Source organism: Neolamprologus brichardi, chromosome 7 (assembly GCF_056152115.1).
Source record: "Neolamprologus brichardi isolate AB-2024 chromosome 7, ASM5615211v1, whole genome shotgun sequence".
Classification (NCBI taxonomy): Eukaryota; Metazoa; Chordata; class Actinopteri; order Cichliformes; family Cichlidae; genus Neolamprologus; species Neolamprologus brichardi.
This window is the reverse complement of record NC_142110.1, coordinates 27,003,296-27,026,224: the sequence shown is the minus strand read 5'-3', so window position 1 is coordinate 27,026,224 and position 22,929 is coordinate 27,003,296. Positions and strand designations below refer to the sequence as shown.

Genomic DNA, 22,929 nt, shown 5'->3' with positions numbered 1-22,929 from the left:
AGCTCACGTGGTTGCAGTGCTACCGGGATTTAAAAGTAGTTGCGCAAAACGGAGCGTGCCCGCTCTGACCGGTTTTAAAGGGTTAAAATAATAAGCTACTTAGTGATGTATTGCCAACATATTTAAGGTTGGGTTTTCAAAAAGTCAATGCGTGGGCAGCTTCTCAGCAGCTTCTTCATTCTTCTTTGTTTTGGCGGGAAAGAAACTAAACAGTCATTGATTGAAACTGCTTGATTGGAATGGAAACACAGAGGCACACACTCTCACACCCACTGTGTCACTCCCTGTGTTTGCAAACAGTGTCAGACTGGGACAGACGTGTGTTCATCAAAGTGTGTGTGTGTGTGTGTGTGTGTTAGAGAGGTTTTTACATGTTGCCACCAATTAGAAACTATACGCTCATGTTTCATGGATTTGCATTCAGCTTATGTTAGGTCTTTTCTTCTTGTACAGCATTTGTTTGAGTATTTTCATATTACATTTTGATTAGCTTTTTTTCCTGTTTTTAAAAAAAAGGAAATTTCAGCAAATAAAGCTCAGTTTAGGTACTTTTTGGCTTTATTTAGCTCGTTTTTAATGTTTGGTATTCTTGTGTTTTACATTTAAGATGGCTGATATTTTGGTAATCTTATGTAGTTAAGCTTATTTAACAAGTTCAGCTTTGAATAGATTATTAAGCATTTCAGGCAAAATCTTAAATCAATCAATCAATCTTTTTTGCTTTTTCTAGTAATACAGAGAAAATCCCTACAATCGAACTACCTCATATGAGTAAGCACTTGGCAACAATGGGAAGGAAAAACTCCCTTTTAAAGTGAAGAAACCTGTAGCAGAACCAGAATCAGGCAGGGAGGGGTAGCCATCTGTTCCAACCAGTTGGGGGTGATGGGAGGAAGACAGGACAAAAGACATATTGTGGAAGAGAGCCAGAGATTAACAATAACTAATGATTAAATGCAACTGACATATAATTTAACACAGGACCATTGCAGACAGACAGCCAAAGAGCTCCTTCTCTGACTAAGAGCTAAAGTAGTTTATAACACTGAACAATACTTTAGGAGCAATTCCAGAGGTGATGACCCCGTTTCAACAACACTAAAATATTATACGGTTATCATAAATGTCAGCCTGACCAGCACACACATTGACATTAGCTGTTTATCTATTAGTAATTATCCAATATTTATCCATATTAGCGATCAGTTGTCAATACCATAGTGACTAGTGGACTATAGTTAGATAAAAGATGAACAATTTTTGGAGGCTGAACGTGTAGCAGATGGAATATTGAGCTGTGGCAGGTTGCTGTGTGTGCAGAGCAGTAGGGGAACCATAGCTGGACTGAGAACAGTCCATAGTGTTCAGTACTAATTTGAGAAAACAAAAAGCATATGTGAGGTCAGTTTTAAAATGCACATAGTTACTGTTTAAATCTTTCACAATGAATGCTCTGTTTTTAATATTTTCTGTATTTTAGTATAACTAATACCATCCTTTTTCTAAAGCTTCACAATTACTTAATGAACAAGAAAACACAATAGAAAAGCAAATACAGAAAAATGAGAAATGATGAGGCAATGACAATATATTTAACATTAAAACAAAGCAAACAAAGATAAAACAAGCCTGATGGTACTCAAACTGAACTTGAATTAAAAGTGAGTTTTAATATGCAATTTGAAAGACTGTATAGACTCTGAAGTGGCAAGTTATTCTGAAGTCTGGACGCTCCAACTGGGAAAGCCAGATTTCCTCTATGCTTTAAAATTGGAGTGGCAGCAAAATTATTCCACATCTTTAGACATAGTAGGCCAGTAAAAATGGTGGCTAAGTTTCTCCAAAGTTATCGGACAAAAAAAATGAACTACACACTCCCTAACGTGAGGCACAATGCTCAAGTTAGTGTTACGGGTTCAAATATTGAGGGTGAGCACAAAAAACAATTGGTCCAGGAGAGTCGGTCAAACAATGATTTTAATGAACACACATGTGGGGAGATGAACACTGCACACAGACAGCATCGATCTCCGCCCAATGGTACACAAGCAGTTGTTTTTATAACATCAGGGTTTTGTTTATGGCGCCCCCTCATGCGTCAAAGCAGATACAATACATGCATAAGTTTCAAAACCACAAATGTTCTGTTGACGACTTTTGACAAATTTAAAAGGACATCTTCTCCGTCTCGAGGCCAGGTGCTTCCTATTAATCTTCTAACTCTCGCTTATCTCCTGGAACAAACTGTCCCTTAGGCAGACACAATCTTACAGTTACAAGGATTTGCAAACTATTATTTGAACTCTTACCTAAACATGAGTCTAACTACTGTTTGTGTGTGTCTGTGTCTGTGTCTCGACCTCAAAATGCACTCGGCCTCACCCCGCCCGTTGACGCTTCTGACCTTTTACCAGACAGAAGCTCTCTGTGATAGGTGTAATAATCTTAACTAAGAACATGTGTAATCTATTGAAGAAATGCTTTGATGAAATGATAATTAATGTAATGGTACAGTTCAGTTTTATTTATTTGTCATATGCAAGTTAGCACAGGGTCAACATTGCAATGAAATGTGTTTGACGAGCAGCAGTCACTCAGCAGCATGATACAATAGGAGAAAATATAATAAAATATAATAAAATAAAATAAAATAAAAAATAGTAAGGAGCTAAATATTAGTGAGACATGGTAAAAGAGAAAAGATGACTAAATATATATGTATCTATAAATATATGTACACTAGTGATTAAATAAGAAAATCTTGAAAAGAAATATGATTGCACAGGAATGAGCAGCAGAAAATTACAGTATTGCACTTTTAAATATAAATATCAATGACAATAAAGTGAAGTGACCAGTGCAGATTAAACAGAGTACTTGTGAAGCTGCAGGGTAGCTTCTGAGTGCTGTGTTGTGTGTGTTTAAGTGTTGTGGTTGAGGTGTCGTATGGCTTGGTGGTAAAAACTGTTTTTAAGTCTTGTAGTCCGAGCAGACAGACTCCTGTAACGTCTGCCAGATGGTAACAAGGAGAACAGCTGATGTGCTGGGTGGCTGTGGTCCTTGATGATGCTTGTGCTTTACGGAGGCATCGCTGGAGGTAGATGTCCTGAATGGCAGGAAGCCTCGTGCCAGTGATGTGCTCTGCTGCCTTCACCACCCTCTGTAGTGCTTTACGGCTGCTGGCAGAGCAGCTTCCGTACCAAACTGTGATGCAGCTCGTCAGCAAGCTCTCGATTGCACACCTGTAAAAATTTGAGGTGATGTTGGCGTTCATGCTAAACTTCCTCAGCCTCCTCAGGAAGTAAAGCCGCTGGCGAGCTTTCCTGATAGCAGTGTCTGTGTGAAGGGTCCAGGAGAAGTCCTCAGTGATGTTGACTCCAAGGAACTTGAAGCTGCTGACCCTTTCGACCATGACACCGTTGATGTGGATGGGCTGGTGTTCTCTGACTGGTCGTTTCCGGTAGTCCACTATCATCTCTCTAGTTTTGCTGATGTTGAGAGTCAGGTTATTTTCCAGACACCACTCGTACAGTGCCATCACCTCCTCTCTTTAGGCCGTCTCATCATTGCCTGTGATGAGGCCTATGATGGTTGTGTCATCCGCAAACTTGATGATGATGTTGGACTCGTGTTTAGCAACACAGTCGTGTGTGAACAGGGAATATAGGAGGGGGCTAAGCACACAACCCTGTGGCGTACCTGTGTTTAGGATGAGTGGTGAGGAGGTGTGCTTACCAACTCTGACCACCTGGGGCCTGTTTGTGAGGAAGTTTAGAATCCATCTGCAGATTGGTGTTCCCAGCCCAAGGTCAACGAGCTTCGTGGTAAGTTTTGAGGGGATGATGGTGTTAAATGCCGAGCTGTAGTCAATGAAGAGCATCCTTGCATATGTATTCCCTTTCTCCAGGTGAGTGAGGGTGGTGTGCGTTGCCAGGGCGATGGCATCCTCTGTGGCTCTGTTTGTCCGATAGGCAAACTGAAGAGGGTCCAGTGTGTCAGGGAGGGAGGAGCAGATGTGACCTTTGACCAGCCGCTCCAGGCACTTCATGATGACTGATGTCAGTGCAACAGGACGATAGTCATTCAGACAGAAGACCACTGATTTTTTGGGAACGGGAATGATGGTGGATGCTTTGAGGGACGTGGGGACCACTGACTGCCTCAGGGAGAGGTTGAAGATGTTGGTGAACACCTCTGCCAGCTCGTCTGCACACACTCTGAGTAGCCGGCCTGGGATGCCGTCTGGTCCTGGAGCTTTGTGAGGATTTACCTTTTTAAAGGTCCATCTCACAGCTTCTGTTCTCAGAGTTAAAGTTGCAGCCTCACTGTCCTCCTGAGGGTAGAGGATCTGCTCTCTGTTGTCTGCATCAAAACGCGCATAGAAGTTGTTGAGCTCGTCTGCGAGAGATGCAGTGGGCTGAACACTGACTGTGTTGACCTTCTTGTAGTCAGTGATGCAGCGCAGTCCATTCCACAGTCGCCTGGTGTCAAAGCTGTGGTAGCTGGACTCCATTTTGTCCCTGTAGTCCTTTCTGGCCTTTTTTATGGACTTTCGGAGGTCATACCTGGCTGCTTTATAAGCATCAGCATCCCCGGAGTTAAAGGCAGAGGTCCGCACTTTTAGCTTGGCGCGAACGTCTTTATTTACCCAGGGTTTCTGATTTGGATATATGCGGACAGTGGTTTTTGTGATGATATCATCCATGCACTTTCCAATATATCCAATGACAGAGTCTGTGAGTTCATTGATGTTGCCATCAGCTGCATCCACAAATATCTGCCAGTCAGTTGTCTCAAAGCAGTCCTGCAGGACCTCCTCAGCCTCACTGTCCCATTTGTAAATAACCCTGGAAGCTGGTTTTTCCTGTTTCAGTCTTTGTCTGTATGCAGGCAGCAACAGTATGGAACAATGGTCTGCCTTACCAAAAGCTGGGCGGGGGAGGGGTTTGTAGCACTCTTTGAATGGAGTGTAACAGTGGTCCAATGTTTGATCACCTCTTGTGGGGAAGGAGATGTGCTGATAGTATTTGGGGAGAACCTTCTTCATGTTGGCTCTGTTGAAGTCTCCCAGCACAATAAAGGCAGCTTCTGGATTATTGTTCTCAAGTCCAGTAATGATGTCATGCAGTTCGTCCATAGCGGTAGCTTTATCAGCGTGTGGAAGAATGTAAACAGCTGAGAGGAGAACTGAGCTGAACTCCCTCGGGAGGTAAAAAGGCCTGACTTTAATGGTCAGTAGCTCGAGGCTCTGAGAGCAGTAAGTTTTTAAGATACACACATCTCTAGCCCACAAGGAGTTAACCATAAAGCACACCCCTCCTCCCCTTTTCTTGCCTGAGTCCTTCGTTCGGTCTCCCCGGTAAACAGTGAATCCATCCGGCGTGATGGCGCAGTCGGGGACGCTGGGCTCCAGCCATGTCTCTGTGAAGGCCAGAACGCAGCAGTTCCTGATGTCTTGTTGGTGTTTAATCTGTGCACGCAGCTCGTCAAGTTTGTTGTCCAGAGACTGGAGAGTGTATGATCGCGCTGTGCGCACAGAAATTGAAAGCAGAACAAAATAAATAAATAACATTTTTGCTGAGATGACTGGGAGCTCTCGTCGGTGCAGCCATCTTACGGCGCAACCGGAAGTTCTTTGGTAATGATGGTTATGAATAGTAGCAGTAAAATATTTCCCTGATCTCCACATTAGGGAGCAGTCAAATAACAGGTGACATGAAATTAAAACAGTTGTGATCAAACACCAAGCCTAAAGTAGTCATACAACATTTTTTAAAGTCAAATACAATAACCTCAGTTTGTATGAATTTAGTAGCAGGAAATTAGAGGTCATTCAGGTCCCATCCAGGACATGCCTGCAGTTTAACTAATTGATGTGTGTCATCTGGCTTCATGGATCAATAAAGCTGGATTTCATCTGCATAGCAATGAAAATATTTGCTATGCCTTCGAATGATAGTGTGTAAAGGAAGCAGGTGTACAGATACAGAACTGGTCCTAGCACAGAACATTTTTGAGTTTTTGGCCTCCACAGGTGTGGAACTAACTTACTGTCCACCCTTTCTGTTCAGGTTATTGCTATAAAGGTAGAGCAGGTCATCTACCAATTGTTAGGTTGATAGTTTGATCCCAGGCAAACTATTCTTGGGCAAGATACTAAAAATGAGTTGCATGTGAATATAAACTAACATACCCATTGTAGTATAACCAGGTCCTTAACTCAAATTAAATCAGTATATTGATCAATTTTCTTTTCTTTATCACCGCTCCTCTTCCCCGCTGTTTTTCTTTCCCTCCCTCTCATTCTTTCTCCCTTTCCTTTCCCCCAGTCATGTCTGCCCCGTATGTAACAAGTGAAAATAAAATAAAATAAAATAAATAAACAATAAAAACAAAGGTCAATCAAATGGACCAATACGGCAAGGCCGGGATGGTCCACTTGGTATAGTAAATCCGTTGGGCGTCTTTCTCGGCCTTCAGACAATAATTCTGATGGCAAAAGAACCAAATGGGACAGGCGGCAAAAACAAATAAATAAATAAAAATTGATCAATTATAAAACTGTTTACTCGCAGGGACTTTTATAGAGAGAGACTTACTGTTTATTGTTGGTGTATTATTTAATGCAGTTTAGGGTGTTATATTTTTTTGTTTTTGAGAAGGGTTGTAGAAAATGTGTAATATGTATTTTACACACCATTCCAACTTTTTCAGAATTGTAGTTGTAGATTTAAATTACAGTTGAGATTTCAAAAGCACTACTGAATGGCTGACACACTGTAGCGAATGACTGGACAGTGGTTTCTTCCTGACTATAGGTAGCACCCTATACAACCTGTCTGATCAATGGTATTTACTGGGACCCCCACACTCCTCGACTCCTCAGGCGACTGGACGCTCAGATGCTCATGAGACCACAAAAATCCTCATCTGCAGACAACGAGGGATCACCAAAGCTTCCTCACAAGTAAGAACAGGAAAATCACAAATAAAAGGCTGGAAATCATTTTCTACTGAATGAATAAGAGTACTGTGGTGGTAGCTACTGCATCTCAACAGTGATTGCATGTTTATCTTTTAGGGATATTCCTGGCGACTAATTTCTTAGTTGACAAAACAAGAAAAAAAAATTAGACTAACCAACTGGTCTAAGACTAAGAAACACTCAGGTTTGAAGTTACATTTGAAAACCGTTTAATGAAAAACGATAACAAACGCATTTCAAAGCAGTTATCACATTCTTCAATAACAAAGAAGAAAAACGTCTTGATGTTCAATCATCCAGGTAAGGAAATCTAAAAAAAAAAATCATCTGGACGTAGCGTTTTCAGTGGGAGAAAGGTTTCGTCAGTCATCCAAGTGACTTCTTCAGTTTCAGCTGACTGATGTGGTGTTTAGAGAAAATATGTCTCAGCTGTTCCAATACTCCTGACAGATGAGAAATCACTAAGGGTTTTTGCTTAGGAAGCAGTTGGTCCACAGTTAATGTGATCAGTGAATTGTGGTATGTCCTGAGATTTGATTTTCACTATGGTGTCATCCACATACCTTTACCTTTTTATTAGATCCCAGCTGGACTATTGTAACTTCGTATATGTTGGAGTTAGTCAGACCTGCCATCCAAGACTGCAGTTGGTCCAGAATGCTGCAGCTCGTCTTCTGATGTGAACTAAAAGACATGAACATATTTCACCAGTGCTTGCCTCTCTCTCTCTCTCTTCACTGGCTCCCTGTTCACTTCAGAATTGATTTTAAAATTTTATTGTTGACCTACTAAGCTCCAAATGGACAGGCTACTGGGTATTTGTCTTACCTGTTGAAGCCTTATCCGACTTCTAGATCTCTTAGTTCAAATGATCTTTTGCTTTTAGCCATACCAAGGTGTAGGCTTGTTCACAGAGGCAATCGAGCATTTGGGTTTGTAGTGCCTAAACTGTGGAATAATGTCCCCCTACAGATGACACATCTAAAACACATTTGTGTTCACTGGCATTTAATACAGTATGACCGTTATTTGGAATTTGGTATTAATATTATAAATTATAAGTTATTTGGTACTATTTATTTTGTATTTCTGTTTCTGTTCAGTTCATAAATAAAAATAATAATGAAATGATAATGATACCTGAACCAATGACTTGGTGGTGTTCCAGGGTAGGATAACAGAGCACTCTTTTCCAATTCTTCCATGTAAAAGTTGGCTACAATGGGTAAAACTGGGAAGCCAAAGGCCCACCCATGTTTTAGTCTGTAGTACTAACTATTGTATGTGAAATATGTGGAATGAAGACAGAGTTCCAAGAGCAAACACACTTGGTCGGTGCTGAGAGCGGTCCTGTTGCTGAGAGCGGTCCTGTTGCTGAGGTTGGGGGTCATCCTGTAATCTCTTATGAACTGCCTCCCCTGCTTCAGTGACTGGAACACACATGAGACAGACGTAACATCATACAAGACCTTTGTATCATTGGAACTAAATAATAAAAATACATTATATATAAATAAAAAACAAATAAAAGAAAAAATAAAAATAAAATAAATAAATTTAAAAAATGACATCCGGTCAGTAGTATTGTCTTGTTCTAACTGCTTCAGACAATCTATCACCCTCTTCCTGTAGTCACTTCCTGGTCTTGTTTCAAGTGTTTTTGTAACTGAGCAGCAAGAAAATTTTCTCATGATAGTTTCTGGTTTAGCAAAACCGTGTACCTACCCTTGTCTGCCAGAAGGATGATAATGTTGTTGTCTTTGATCAGTAATTGTTGATCAGTGGTCATGACATTTTGTATATTAATGATCAAGAAACTGACCTCATTGTTTTTCAGTGATGCTAGTTTTAGTCATTATGCAAATATACTGTTTATAAGGTTGGGAAAACCTGCAATCAGCTGAGACCAAAGAAGTCATGTGGATGAGCGACAAAACATTTTTTGCCACTGAAAACGCTACGTGTAGATGAACTAAATCAACTTTTTGAGATGTTAAATATGAGAATAAATATGAAAACATGTTACTACAAAAGATGTTCACGTATTACTAAAATATGGCAAAATAACATCTGAAAAACAAACAAAAGCATTGTGATTCATACATCTCATGACATCTTCAATAAAATTAACATCTAAAATAATAAAACAAATCATCCAGCCATTTTTTTCTGCTTATCTATAGTTGGCAGAGGCACCCCACTTATCTGAGGAAACATCAAACCTTTCCCAGGCCAGCCAATAGATCTGTTCAGCGTGTCCCGGGTTTGTGCTGGGGCCTCCTCCTTGTAGGACATACCCGGTTGGATCACCTTACCCCACAGCCTGCAATACCCTCATAAGTGTTTTCTTTTCTGTCTTCCTGCAGGCTGCTGGCCATCTGCGACATATCTGCTGACACTGGAGGCTCTATAGAGTTCATGAATGAATGCACCACCATTGATAAGCCTTTCTGCATGTATGACGCTGACCAGCATATTGATCATGACAGGTATAGAGCAAACGGTTCATGTTTTGCCTTTGTGCCAGCATCAACTGTGTTTCTGTTTGGATCAGGGTTTCAGGATTGAGGCAAAGTCTCCAATTTTTACATCAAGCAGCATCTTTTATGATTTCTGTATATTCTTCTGTTCAGCTTGGTTTATTAACATAACTCACCATTCGTATCCTGCTAGACCTTTGTGTGAGGAATGTTGGAGTCATTTTTGACCAGGATAGGTCTTTCAATGCACATATTATTCAAATCTGTAGGACTGTTTACTCGCATTTGGACATGGATAAAACATGCAAACATCCTATCTCAGAGTGATGTAGAAAAACTGGTTCATGCATTTATTACTTGAGTTGGCTTTTAAAAACTCCTTTCTTATTTTATCCTAAAGACCTCATATTTATTTATTTTATTTAATCAGGGATCCCTTGAGATTAACATCAAGGGAGACTTGGCGAGGAAGGCATATTATTACAATGTTACAAGTTAAAAATCAAATACAACATTAAAACACATAAAACAAAATAATACAAATACAAAGTCCAGTTTATGAATAACAGTCTTCAGTTACAACAGTCTTTATTAGAGCTCTGAACTTTCCCAGGGAGACAAAGACAAGCAGCTGCTGGCTATTTATATTTTACTCCTGCACAGTTGGTCTGGATCACCCGTAATTTCTTTGTACATTGACAATAAAGGGCTATTCAGTTCTGTTCTATTAAAGTGCTCTGAAGGTTTTTCAATGAACAAGGTGCAAAATAAGAGACCGCAAATCACAGCAGCTGTTTAAAGGGATTAAGAGGTTACATAGCTGCAGGAAGTTCACCCAGGATGGCTTTGTACATAAAAATATACCAGTGCAGTTGGCTTCTTAAACTTAATGAAGGCCAAGAACAGTACCATGCCACCTGATTTCAGTTCAATTCAATTCAGTTTTAGTTATACAGCACCAAGTCACAACAACAGTCACCTCAGGGTGCTTTGTTTTGTAAGGTAGACCCTACCATAATATACAATAGAAAAAACCCCAACAATCGTATGACCCCCTATGAGCAAGAGCTTTGGCGACTGGAAAAACTCCCTTTAAACAGGAAGAAACCTTCAGCAGAACCAGGCAGTTGAGCACTTTGCTCTTGGCCTGCTGGCTTACTTGTGGTTCCTTGGGTATATAAAAGTAGATCTGGAGGCAAAGCCTTCACCTTTCAGACTTTATTTTCTTTGGAACCAGCTCCTGGTTTGGATTCAGGAGACAAACTCAGGAGCACTTTATAATACAACATGTGACTTAGGAGTTTAAGTACCCTGTAATTACATGCAATTATAACACGTGTTATCTGAAATTGCAGTGTAACTATATTTACCCTACAAATACTTCTAATATAATGTTTAAATTATTAAGGGGGTAACAAGTCAGTTTTTTTTTACGGGAAATAATGAAATAATTACACTGTAAGTAATTTTAAGTACTATGTAATTTCATTGTACTTTTCAGAAAAACAAAAAAACTTTTTACAACATAAGTACCCTGTGCCATATTATGGGGTCACTTGCTTAATCGTAATCTTGTTTAACTTCCAGGTATTTTACAGGAAACGACATATACATTTTACTGTAAGTAATTTTAAGTACAACACAATGTCATGGTAATATCCACGAAAAAACAAACAATACATCGCAAGTACGCTGTACTTTTCAAGGTACACTAGTAGGCCAAGGGTTTGAAGTAACATCATTAGGTATGCATGTACCTAGTAACATCGACCATTTCCTTTCCTAATGCAGTTTACTAAAAATAAGACAACACCTCAAAGAAAATAATTTTAAAGCTAGGAAATTGTGTGTTAAAAACAAAACAAGGAAGTGATTGTATGTGGTATACATTTTTGAAAAGATGATTAGGGGAGAAAATGCTTGTCAGGTATATACACATTTAAAAATGAACAACTTTTTTGAAATAAAGTAAATATACTCAGTGGAACATTTATTTATAGATTTTAGGAACATGCTTACAATACATTTTACTTCATCTTTTTCTGCTCTTCTGTCCAAACCATGTTGTCTCTCCAAGTTTGTCCTCCAAATTGCTCAACCTGGGCACTCATTTCAAACCCTTCACTTCTAATAAAAAACTAAACTCTTCAGCTCTGCCACCTTCAGGTTGGCCTCCTGATAACATCAAAAACAAACATTCCATCTGTTGTGCTCTTTCTCAACATGAAGCTATACTGTTGCTCACAGCTCGCTTCCACCCTCTCAATGCATTCTTCACATCAGTACATTTACATCTCTATCTCTTTATCACATTAACCTGCTTCACATCCTTTCAAGCACAACCTGTCTTTCCAGCCAAATGCCTACTTTTTTTCCATAAATTACCATGAAATTACGCTGCATTTAAAATTACTCACACTGGACTTAAGAAAACTGCTTTTGTGCTTTTAAAATTACTTGCAATATAATGTGTTTCTTCTTTCTTGTAAAGGACCCAGAATTTCAAGCAAAGTACCTGAAAATTACATTTTATTACAGGGATTATAAAGTGCTATCAAAGTTAGAATAAAACTTTTACCTAACAGGAAGAAACCTCCGGCAGAACCAGGCTCAGGGAGGGGCGGCCATCTGCTGCGACCGGTTGGGGTGAGAGAAGGAAAACAGGATATAGACAGGCTGTGGAATAGAGACAGAGATTATTAACAGATATGATTCAATGCAGAGAGATCTATTAACACATAGTGAGTGAGAAAGGTGACTGGAAAGGAAAAACTCAATGCATCATGGGAATCCCCCGGCAGTCTACGTCTATTGCAGTATAACTAAGGGAGGATTCAGGGTCACCTGGTCCAGTCCTGTATGTGAGGAGCAGGATTTTGAATTCAATTCTGGATTTAACGGGAAGCCAATGAAGGGAAGCCAAAACAGGAGAAATCTGCTCTCTCTTTCTAGTCCCTGTCAGTACTCTTGCTGCAGCATTTTGGATCAACTGAAGGCTTTTCAGGGAGTTTTTAGGACATCCTGATAATAATGAATTGCAGTAGTCCAGCCTGGAAGTAATAAATGCATGAACTAGTTTTTCAGCGTCACTCTGAGACAGGATATTTCTAATTTTAGAGATGTTGCGCAAATGGAAGAAAGCAGTCTTAGATATTTGTTTAATATGTGCATTGAAGGACATGTCTTGGTCAAAAATGACTCCAAGGTTCCTCACAGCGTTACTGGAGGCCAAGGTAATGCCATCCAGAGTAAGAATCTGGTTAGATACCATATTTCTAAGATTTTCAGGGCCGAGTAAAATAACCTCAGTTTTATTTCAATTAAGAAGCAGAAAGCTAGCGGCCATCCAGCTCTTTATGTCTTTAAGACATTCCTGCAGTTTAACTAATTTGTGTGTTATCTGGCTTCATGGATAGATAGAGTTAGGTGTCATCAGCATAGCAGTGGAAATGTATACTATGTCTTCTGATGATACTGCCTAAGGGAAGCATGTATAATGTAAATAGAATTGGTCCTAGCACCGAACCCTGTGGAACTCCATAACTGACCTTAGTGTGTGAAGAGGACTCTCCATTTACATGTACAACTTGGAGTCTATTAGATAGACATGATAGAAACCACTGCAGCACAGTACCTAAAATACCTACAGCATGTTCTAATCGTTCTAATAGAATATTATGGTCAACAGTATCGAACGCTACACTGAGGTCTAGCAGGACAAGCACAGAGATGAGTCCACTGTCAGAGGCCATAAGAAGATCATTTGTAACCTTCACTAAAGCTGTTTCTGTGCTGTGATGAGCTCTGAAACCTGACTGAAACTCTTCAAATAAGCCATTCCTCTGCAGACGATCTGTTAGCTGTTTGACAACTACTCTTTCAATAACCTTTGATATGAAAGGAAGGTTGGAGATTGGCCTGTAATTAGCTAACACAGCTGGGTCTAGAGATGGCTTTTTGAGTAAAGGTTTAACTACTGCCAGCTTGAAGGCCTGTGGTACATAGCCGATTTTTAGAGATGAGTTGATCATATTTAAGATTGAAGCATTAATTAATGGCAGGACTTCTTTGACCAGTATTGTAGGAATGGGGTCTAAAAAACACGTTGATGGTTTGGAGGAAGTAATTATTGAAGTTAACTCAGAAAGATCAATTGGAGAAAAAGAGTCTAACTTAACATCAATGGCACTAAAAGTAGCTGTAGATAATATTACATCTGTGGGATGATTATTGGTAATTTTTTCTTTAATGATTAAAATTTTATTTGTGAAGAAGTTAATGAAGTCATTACTAGTTAACGTTAAAGGGATGGTTGGCTCAACAGAGCTCTGACTTTTAATCAGCCTGGCTACAGTGCTGAAGATAAACCTGGGGTTGTTCTTATTGTCTTCAATCAGTGACGAATAGTAAGATGTTCTGGCTTTGCGGAGGGCTTTCTTATAAAGCAGCAAACTATTTCTCCAGGCTAAATGATGATCTTCTAAATTTGTGACACGCCATTTCCTCTCCAGCTTACGAGTTATCTACTTTAGGCTACGTGTTTAAGAATTATACCACAGAGTCAGGTGCTTCTGATTTGAGACCTTAGTTTTCACAGGAGCTACAGTATCCAGAGTCATACGTAGAGAGGAGGTAAAATTATTAACAGGATAATCGACCTCTGTTGGGGTAGCGTTCAGGTAGCTGCTCTGCTCTGTGTTGGTACAGGGCATTGAAGATGATAACAGTGGATTATATTCTTAAACTTAGTTACAGCGCCTTCAGAAAGACATCTACTGTGATAAAGTCTACTCTCCACTGCTGTGTAATCAATTATTGTAAATGTAAATGTTATCAGGAAATGATCAGACAGGAGAGGGCTTTCAGGAAACACTGTTAAATATTCAGTTTCTATGCCATATGTTAAAACAAGATCTAGAGTGTGATTAAAGTGGTGGGTGGGTTCTTTTACATTTTGAGAGAAACCAATTGAGTCTAATAACAGATTAAACGCCAAGTTGAGGCTGTCATTTTTAGCATCTACATGAATGTTAAAATCACCCACAATAATTATTTTGTCTGAGCTGAGCACTAAATCAGATAAAAAGTCTGAGAAATCAGACAGAAACTCTGTGTAAGGCCCAGGTGGACGATAGATGATAACAAGTAAGACTAGTTTCTGAGTTTTACAGCTGGGGTGGACGAGGCTAAGCATCAGGCTTTCAAATGAATTAAAAGTCTGTCTGGGTCTTTGGTTGATTAAAAGGCTGGAGTGGGAAATTGCTGCCACACAGTCCCCTCAACCTGAGCTTCGAGGTTTCTGATGGTTAGAATGGGGGTGTTGATTCATTTAAACTAACATAATCATCCTGCTGCAACCAGGTTCCTGTAAGGCAGAGTAAATTGATTTGTTGCTCAATTATTAAGTCATGTACTAACAGAGACTTGGAGGAGAGAGACCTAATATTTAATAATCCGCATTTCACTGTTTTACTCTTTGGTTCAGATGTGGATACTGTATTGTTCTTTCTTTGGGATTTTTTATGTTTAAGTTGTTTGTTGCTGGTTTTTAGTTTGTTTTTTGTCTTTTTGGGAGCTGACACAGTCTCAATGGAAATGGGGTTTTGGTGGGGTAACAGGAGGAGAGAAGCTGCAGAGAGGCGTGTAAGACTGCAACTCTGCTGCACTAGGTGTAGGCTGCTGGAGGCTTCCCATGACGACTGAGCATTTCAACTTCCCTCAATGCTTTTCAGTGTCTGTGTGTTTATACACCACTACTCAATCAATTAATCTCTGGTTCTCTTCCACAGTTTTTCTTTTATCCTGTCACCCTCCCCTCAGCCTCATCCAGCCATGGCATATACCTGCTCCCTTAGCCTGGTTCTGCTGGAGGTTTCTTCCTGTTAAAAGGGAGTTTTTCCTTCCTACTGTCACCAAGTGCTTGCTCATTTGTGGTTGTTTGATTGTAGGCATTTTTTTTTCTTAATTATTATATATCTTACCCTATAAAGCACCATAAAGTTGCTGTGATTTGGCAATGCATAAATAAATAAGATGTCCTGTCAATGTGGTAGACAAGACATCACTATGTGCGTCAACCTTGGAAAGCATAAACGATGTCACTGACACAGCAGACTGATTTTCTCCAGGCAGATAATTTAGTAGAATTGCAAGAAATCTGCTCCCTTTAGCGCCTTAAAGCAACCGTTGTTGTGATTTGGTGCTATCTAAATAAAATGTAGTTGAAATTGAATTTGATTTAGTTTTCAGTCTGAAATATTTTTTAAATTATTAAAAGCATGATTGCATTAGCAAAAACTTAAGGTGTAGCACGTGTGAAATTGTAGATTTGAAGATTTTAAATCGTCCATGAACGATATACATAGAATTTAAATGCTGTAGACATTTCATCAAAACTATGGCATTTCAGATCCACTGCGTATCACTGAGCCCTTATCAAAATACTATTCTATAGTAGAATAGTATTTTGCTAAGGGCAATATAAATAAATATATTTATATCTATATATATAGATATAAATAAATATATTTATTTTTCATCTTATAAGAATAAAAAGCGAAACGAACGGCTTCGGGAGCTGACGGAGCTCATAGCTAACATTGACACACAATATGCTACCTGTCCAACCGCTGATTTATATAAGCAGAAGGTACTGCTGCTGTCTGAATTTGACACTCTCTCAATTAAAGAAACTGAGAAGCTCCTACTTAGATCAAGACATCATGTATACGAGCATGGTGAAAAAGCAAGTAGATATCTTTCCCATCAGCTTCGTCAATCCGCCACAGCTCAATCTATACCCGACATACAGTTAGACTCCAGTCAGGTGGTAACACACCCTGACGGAATTAATGCTGCTTTCAAGCTATTTTATCAGGATCTCTATACTTCCCGCACTGATTATTCAGAGGCTGACTTGGATTCCTTCTTGAGGAACATATATACTCCCACTATTAACCCAGACCAACGTGAGCTACTGGAAAGACCTATTACCTCTGCGGAAATATTGCAGGCAGTTAATTCTTTGCAAAATGGCAAGGCACCGGGCCCAGATGGCTTCTTGTGTGATTTCTATAAACGCTTTGCCGGCAAGTTAGTTTCTTTACTGTCTGAGGTTTTTTCAGAAATTCAGGCAACAAGCACGTTGCCACAAACTCTGTCCCAAGCCACAATCTCTGTAATACTCAAAAAAGACAAGGATCCTCAAAAATGTGGATCCTATCGCCCCATTAGTCTACTGAATGTGGATTATAATAAGATCCTCACAAAAGCTCTAGCACTTCGTATTGAGAAGGTAGTACCTTCTATTATACATGAGGACCAAACAGGCTTTATAGTGAACCGCCAGTCATATTTCAATATCAGACGGCTGTTAAATATCCTATATTCTGACCATTGAGTTGATCACTAATAGTCTCACTAGATGCCGAGAAGGCTTTTGACTGTATGGATTGGCAATATCTGTTCTCCGTTTTGAAAAAATTTGGCGTCGGTTCTAATTTTATTTCATGGATCAGGACTCTGTACTCAGCACCCCTGTCTTCAGTCCGCACCAATAACACTATTTCAGAATACTTTTCCTTACATAGAGGCACCCGCCAGGGATGCCCCTTAAGCCCCCTGCTATTCAATCTGTCAATAGAGCCGCTGGCGGCAGCATTGAGAACGGACCCCAGAATAAGGGGGATCACTAGGGGAAACACTATTCATAAGTGCTCCTTGTATGCAGACGATCTCCTTCTATATTACAGATCTGGAGGCATCAATTCCTTCAGCTCTGGACCTCATTGGATCCTTTGGCCGCCTGTCTGGTTACAGATTGAACCTGGCTAAAAGCACACTGTTCCCTATTAACAGTCTGGCGAAGGAGGCTGACTACTCAGCCTTTCAGTTTAGACTGGAACACTCCTCATTCACCTATTTGGGTATTCAAATCACAGACGCTTATCAGGATCTTTTTAAACCAAATTTTACCCCTTTATTAGAGAAAACAAAATCGGATTTGGCACGCTGGTCAGTATTACCCATCTCTCTTGCTGGGCGGGTCAACACGATTAAAAGGTTAGTCTTGCCTCGATTCATGTACCTCTTCCAGATGATACCCCTTTTTCTTCCTAAAACCTTTTTCATCCAGTTAGATGTACTCATATCATCTTTTATTTGGGACAAAAAAGTTCCAAGAATCCGTAAATCCTTTTTACAGTGTTCTAAGTCGGAAGGCGGCCTGGCCCTACCAAACTTTATGTATTATTATTGGGCTGCCAATATTGTGAAATTATCCACATGGATGCAGGCTTTTAGGGAGGGCAGAGGGCCGCCTTGGTCCACTATGGAGCTAGACGGTAATCTCACCATATCCCCTGTTGCAATAATGTGTTCAGGTCTACCAGTCAGTCGCAATGTTCATTTTCAAAATCCTGTGGTTAAGAACTCTCAATGTCTGGTTTCAGTGCTCTCCTATTGCGTCAAATCATCTTTTTTTACCAGCTCTGAGCGATGCAGGGTTCAAGGTTTGGTACAGCAGAGGAATTATCTGCTTCCCTGATCTGTTTGTTAAAAGGTCATTTTTATCCTTTGAAGCATTGTCTAAAGATTTTGAAATCCCAAAGACTCACTTCTTTAGATACTTACAAGCGCGTAGCTTTGCAGTTAAACACTTCACTTCTTATCCAAGTCTACCTAATGTCTGTCCACTTGAGGATTGTCTGCAATTTCGATCTATTGCTAGAGGTCACATTTCTCAAATATATAGCACCATTCTTCACTGGGCGTACCTAACCAAAGCTAAACTAGCCAAAATATACAATGCCTCTGATGATAGATGTCCGAGGTGCAAGCAATCACCCCCCGATATTAACCATATGTTGTGGACCTGCTCTGATTTGAACCGTTTCTGGGAATTAGTTTTTAAAGCTCTTTCATATGTGTGTGTAAAAACAATTGATCCTAATCCGATGACAGCAGTCTTTGGTGTACTCCCAAACCAACACGGTATAACTTCGTATCAAATGAATGCAGTGGCTTTCTCATCTCTCCTGGCACACAGGCTAATTCTTAAATGGAAGGATCCAGGTCCGCCAGTGTTTGTTCAGTGGGTGAGAGGTGATGAGGCAGATAGAGTATTTGAGATACAGTTTGAGAGGGTCTCAAAGTAAATACTACAAAACCTGGTCATTCTTTGTTAAATATGTGGAGAAGTTGTCATTTACTACTTTTATCTGTGTTTGGGGTTTTTTCTCTTTCTTTCTTTAAAGCCACCTACTATCTGTAGCAAGCCAAAAAGAACTGCGCACAATACAGCCCCCCCCCCCCCCCCCCCCCCCATTATTTATTAGGGCCCGAGCACTGAGAGTGCGAAGGCCCTATTGTATCTGCTCCGTTTCTTCTTCTTCTTCTTCTTCTTATTATTATTATTCAGGCAAAACAAGGGCCTTTTTGAGGGCCTAAACATGCTCAAAAACTCATGAAATTTTGCACACATGCCAGGTCTGGTGAAAAATTTTGTATTTTAATGGTTTTACATATGAGCACTGGGAAATGGCTCTAGAGCGCCACCTATGCCTTGTTAAATGCAGCCCTACGACCACATCGTTTGAGCTACATGTATGAAGTTTGGCACACATGTGTACGATACCAAGACGAACAAAAAAGTCTGTAGGCCCATTGACACAAACCCAACAGGAAGTCCGCCATTTGGACGTGAAGGTGACATTTTAGCTCTAATTTTGCCATTTCCATGCCTCAAACTTTTTCGAACTCCTCCTTGGGATTTGGTCGTATAAGCTTCATCTTTGGTCAGTGTCAACTACACACCTGAGCCATGTTAAATTGCGGAGCTTTTGAGTTTTCGTGATATAGTGAGGCGGTGACGCCACGGCAAATTCCGATGACTCGCCATGAAAATCTTATTGCCTCTCATTCTGTCATACATTGTCCGATGTGGACCAAAGAGGACCCTTTCGCGAAAAGTTACAGTTTTCACTGTAACCCAAGAACCACTCCTTAAGGCTTTCCTGGAGAAATTTGAGGCTGCAGATGTCACCCATCACAATACTGTACCCCAAAGTGTAAAACATGACATTTCCTGTTCCCACTAGGTGGCGTTGTCCCTGATGTCAAATATGGCAGTTGAAATATGTTCAGGGGTGGAGCCTTATCATATGTGTGCTCTTTGGTCCAAACTTTGCAGGCATGATGAGACTCGAGCTCGGAAATGTTTGTTATGCCATTTGTCAGTAATGGTTAGAGCGCCACCTAGTGGAACGACTATAATCATGATTGAATGAGATGAAATGTTAGCTGGTGGTTAAATGCATGAATTCCATCAACGTGACATCAGATCGGACGTGCTGGTTTTAGGTGTTGGGCATGGCTCGACGCGCCGGGGTGCGAGGGCCCTCATAACGCTGCTTGTAGCTTTAATGTATTTATTGTATTCTGTTTGTGTTTGTTTTTTTTGGGGGGGGGGTTTGTTTTTTGGGTTTCACATGGTAGTATTTTTTTGTTTGTGCCCATAGATTATACATTTTCCTGCATCTGACTGGTTTGCCACCGTGTGGCACAACCGGTTTCACAATGGCAGTGGTTGTAGTCGCAATTCGAGTTATATTTTTCTGTACTTTTGTCATATTGGAAAATCATAAATAAAGTTGTCAATAAAAAAAAACTTGTCTGAGAGCCCAATATAACTGCAACGGTGAACAGGTAAATAAAGAAAACATCAACAAATTTTGTCTTTCAGTGGTTTTACAATTAAGCAATACATAAGTTAATACACAAAAATAGCCCTGTTAGTTTCTGTTTTATGTTTCTAAATGTACCAAAGTTAAAAGTTGACTTCAGAATGTCCAGGGTTTTTTTGCTTCCATATGGAAATGGGCCCACTCAAAAGTATTGTCTTTCTGAAATAAGCAAGGCCTTCCCTGAAAACAGTTTCTTCTGGATGGGAGCATATGTCTCTCTAAAATTGCTACATACATTTCAGCACTGATGTTGCCTTTCCAGATGTGCAACCAATAACAGAATCATGAATGTTTTTAATACAATCTTTACTGCCCATCTTTACTTGTTAATCTACTAAAATTAACATTTTTTATACCCTCCTCATGTTACAGATCTATTGACAGTCAACCTAAATAGACGCAAAGCTGTTTCTTTTTAGTGCTGCTTGCTTTTTCAGCCTTTTCTTGTCCCCTCCTAACTTCTTTGAGACTGCCATCAAATTTTAAACTTGCTACTGTTTTTTTTATGAAAGAGTAAAATGCCTGAATTTTAACATTTGATTTGGTTTTATTTGTGGTCCCGGCAGCGTGGAGGGAAACGGGATTCTCATGTGCTCCATTGACAACCTTCCTGCTCAGCTGCCAATCGAAGCCACAGAGTATTTTGGTGACCGTCTCTTCCCCTACATCTGGGAGATGGTAAGACGTCTGGTTTGATGCCACCAATTTTGCAGTGCATTTGGTGGTGTTTTCTGATCAAGTATGGGAGAGGGCTATGACATGTTTCACATAGTGTTTCCTTTTTTTTGAGTAAATTATATGTCATTACCAGCTACCTTCAGATTCAACCAGACAATTGGATGAAGAAGAATTTAGCCCACAAGTCAGAGATGTAAGTAGTGAAATGTTGGTTGAGAGAAGTATCTCACGTTATTTGTTACAAAGGCATGATGCTATTTTTAGTTGAGTGTTTTACTTAATTTTCTAATTCAATATATTGGATGATAACATACATTTATTTATTTGGATTAGATATGTGTATGTAACGGATGTTTATTTGACTCTTTCTGCAAATAAGTGAAATGTCTGGTTTGGATGTTCTGATTTATTCCTAAAGGCTGTCATCGCCTCTAACGGAAAACTTACTCCAAAGTTTGAATACATTGAAAAACTTAGAGAAAGAAGGTAAGTCTTCAGACAGGAACTGTGAATATGTAAGTTTGTTTGTTTGTTTGTTATATTTGCATTTAAATGCTTCGTTTGAATGTAATTCTTATTTTAAATGTTCATCAAACCTGTTAAAACATTCTATGAGTAATTTACAATGTCTAACGATTACAGGAAAGGTGCAATAGCTCACCAGCTCTGAATTTCTAAATTGTAGAGCTTGTTAACCTCAGTTATTAACTTGGTTTCTAGTGTGCCGTTTCTGCTGTTGCATTCCTTAAGTAATCCTTTCCTAGAATTGTCATTTGTGAAGTTTGAGGATCTTTGTTCATAGTAACTAACCATTACTTAGGGCGGTCGTGGCTCAAAGAGTTGTCAGTTTGTCGTGTAACCGGAAGGTTGCCAGTTCGAGCCCCGGCTCGGACAGTCTCGGTCGTTGTGTCCTTGGGCAAGACACTTCACCTGCCGCCTACTGGTGTTGGCCAGAGGGGCCGATGGCGCCGCGATGTGGCAGCCTCGCTTCTGTCAGTCTGCCCCAGGGCAGCTGTGGCTACAACTGTAGCTGCCTCCACCAGTGTGTGAATGTGAGAGTGAATGAATAATGGAATTGTAAAGCGCTTTGAGGGCCCCAAAAAGCGCTATATAAATGCAATCCATTATTATTAGGGCCCGAGCACTGAGAGTGCGAAGGCCCTATTGTATCTGCTCTGTTTATTGTGTGGATGCTTTAAGGCATCCACACTATTGAGTTCCTGTTTCTCTTTATTCTTTAAACTTGATACTTTATTCTTCAAGTTGCTTCCTTTAACTACTTCCACAATTTTTGTCCGATTTTCACCGTTCAAATTTTAAACTATTCAGCTTTTTTTGCTAACGACTGCTATGACTTTTGGTATTTATAACTATTTTACTTTTTAAAATATTACGCTTTTTTCCCTTTTTTTGTCCCATTGAAATGAATGGGAAACTTCTGCAATTCTGCTAAAACTTGCTTGTATTTGAAACTTAACTACTTCCTCATACTTTCGCCTAGAACAACCATTCAAACTTTAAAATGTTCACAAATTATTTGGCTATTCATGTATGATTCATCTTTTTCATATCTGTTACCGTTTTCATCTTATCCCTCTTTAAGTTTTGAGTTTCATCTTTGTGATTTTTCACAAAATACATGCGTTGTTATGGTTGCTATGCACTTGGCTTTCAGTGTGGCACTGTAAGTTTCACAGTCTGCTCTTCATGTCCGAACAACTACTTGCTACTTGCTCAATTTTCACTCAAGCCCAACAAATTATACATTAAAACGTAGATATTTTTGCTGGCTTTCAGAAAATGTCACTATCATTGTTGTGGAATTTATAGAATTTTGGCAAATCTCCTCAGACCAACACAAAGTCTCAAAACTCTCCATAGAAAGTCAATGGAGAGCTTGTTCAAAATCACCGCTTGATTTCTGTAATGAGAGGCATATTCGAATCGTCATATCTCCTTAACGAAGCGACGTTAAGACATGAGGCTTGTCCTGATATATCTTCAGACACTCCTGACGCTCACAATTCAAGAATTTTTTTCTCAC

General features: G+C 39.8%; 1 protein-coding gene across 1 annotated transcript in view; it reads left to right on the top strand.

Annotated features, from left to right (window-relative positions):
- aass (aminoadipate-semialdehyde synthase) overlaps positions 1–22,929 on the top strand; it is a 78,045-nt gene that overhangs the window by 24,704 nt on the left and 30,412 nt on the right. The window contains exons 9-13 of the mRNA XM_006782233.3: positions 6,819–6,967; positions 9,352–9,474; positions 20,774–20,885; positions 21,019–21,078; positions 21,304–21,371. Coding sequence (XP_006782296.1) covers positions 6,819–6,967; positions 9,352–9,474; positions 20,774–20,885; positions 21,019–21,078; positions 21,304–21,371 — 512 coding nt within the window. The remainder of the gene's footprint in view (positions 1–6,818; positions 6,968–9,351; positions 9,475–20,773; positions 20,886–21,018; positions 21,079–21,303; positions 21,372–22,929) is intronic.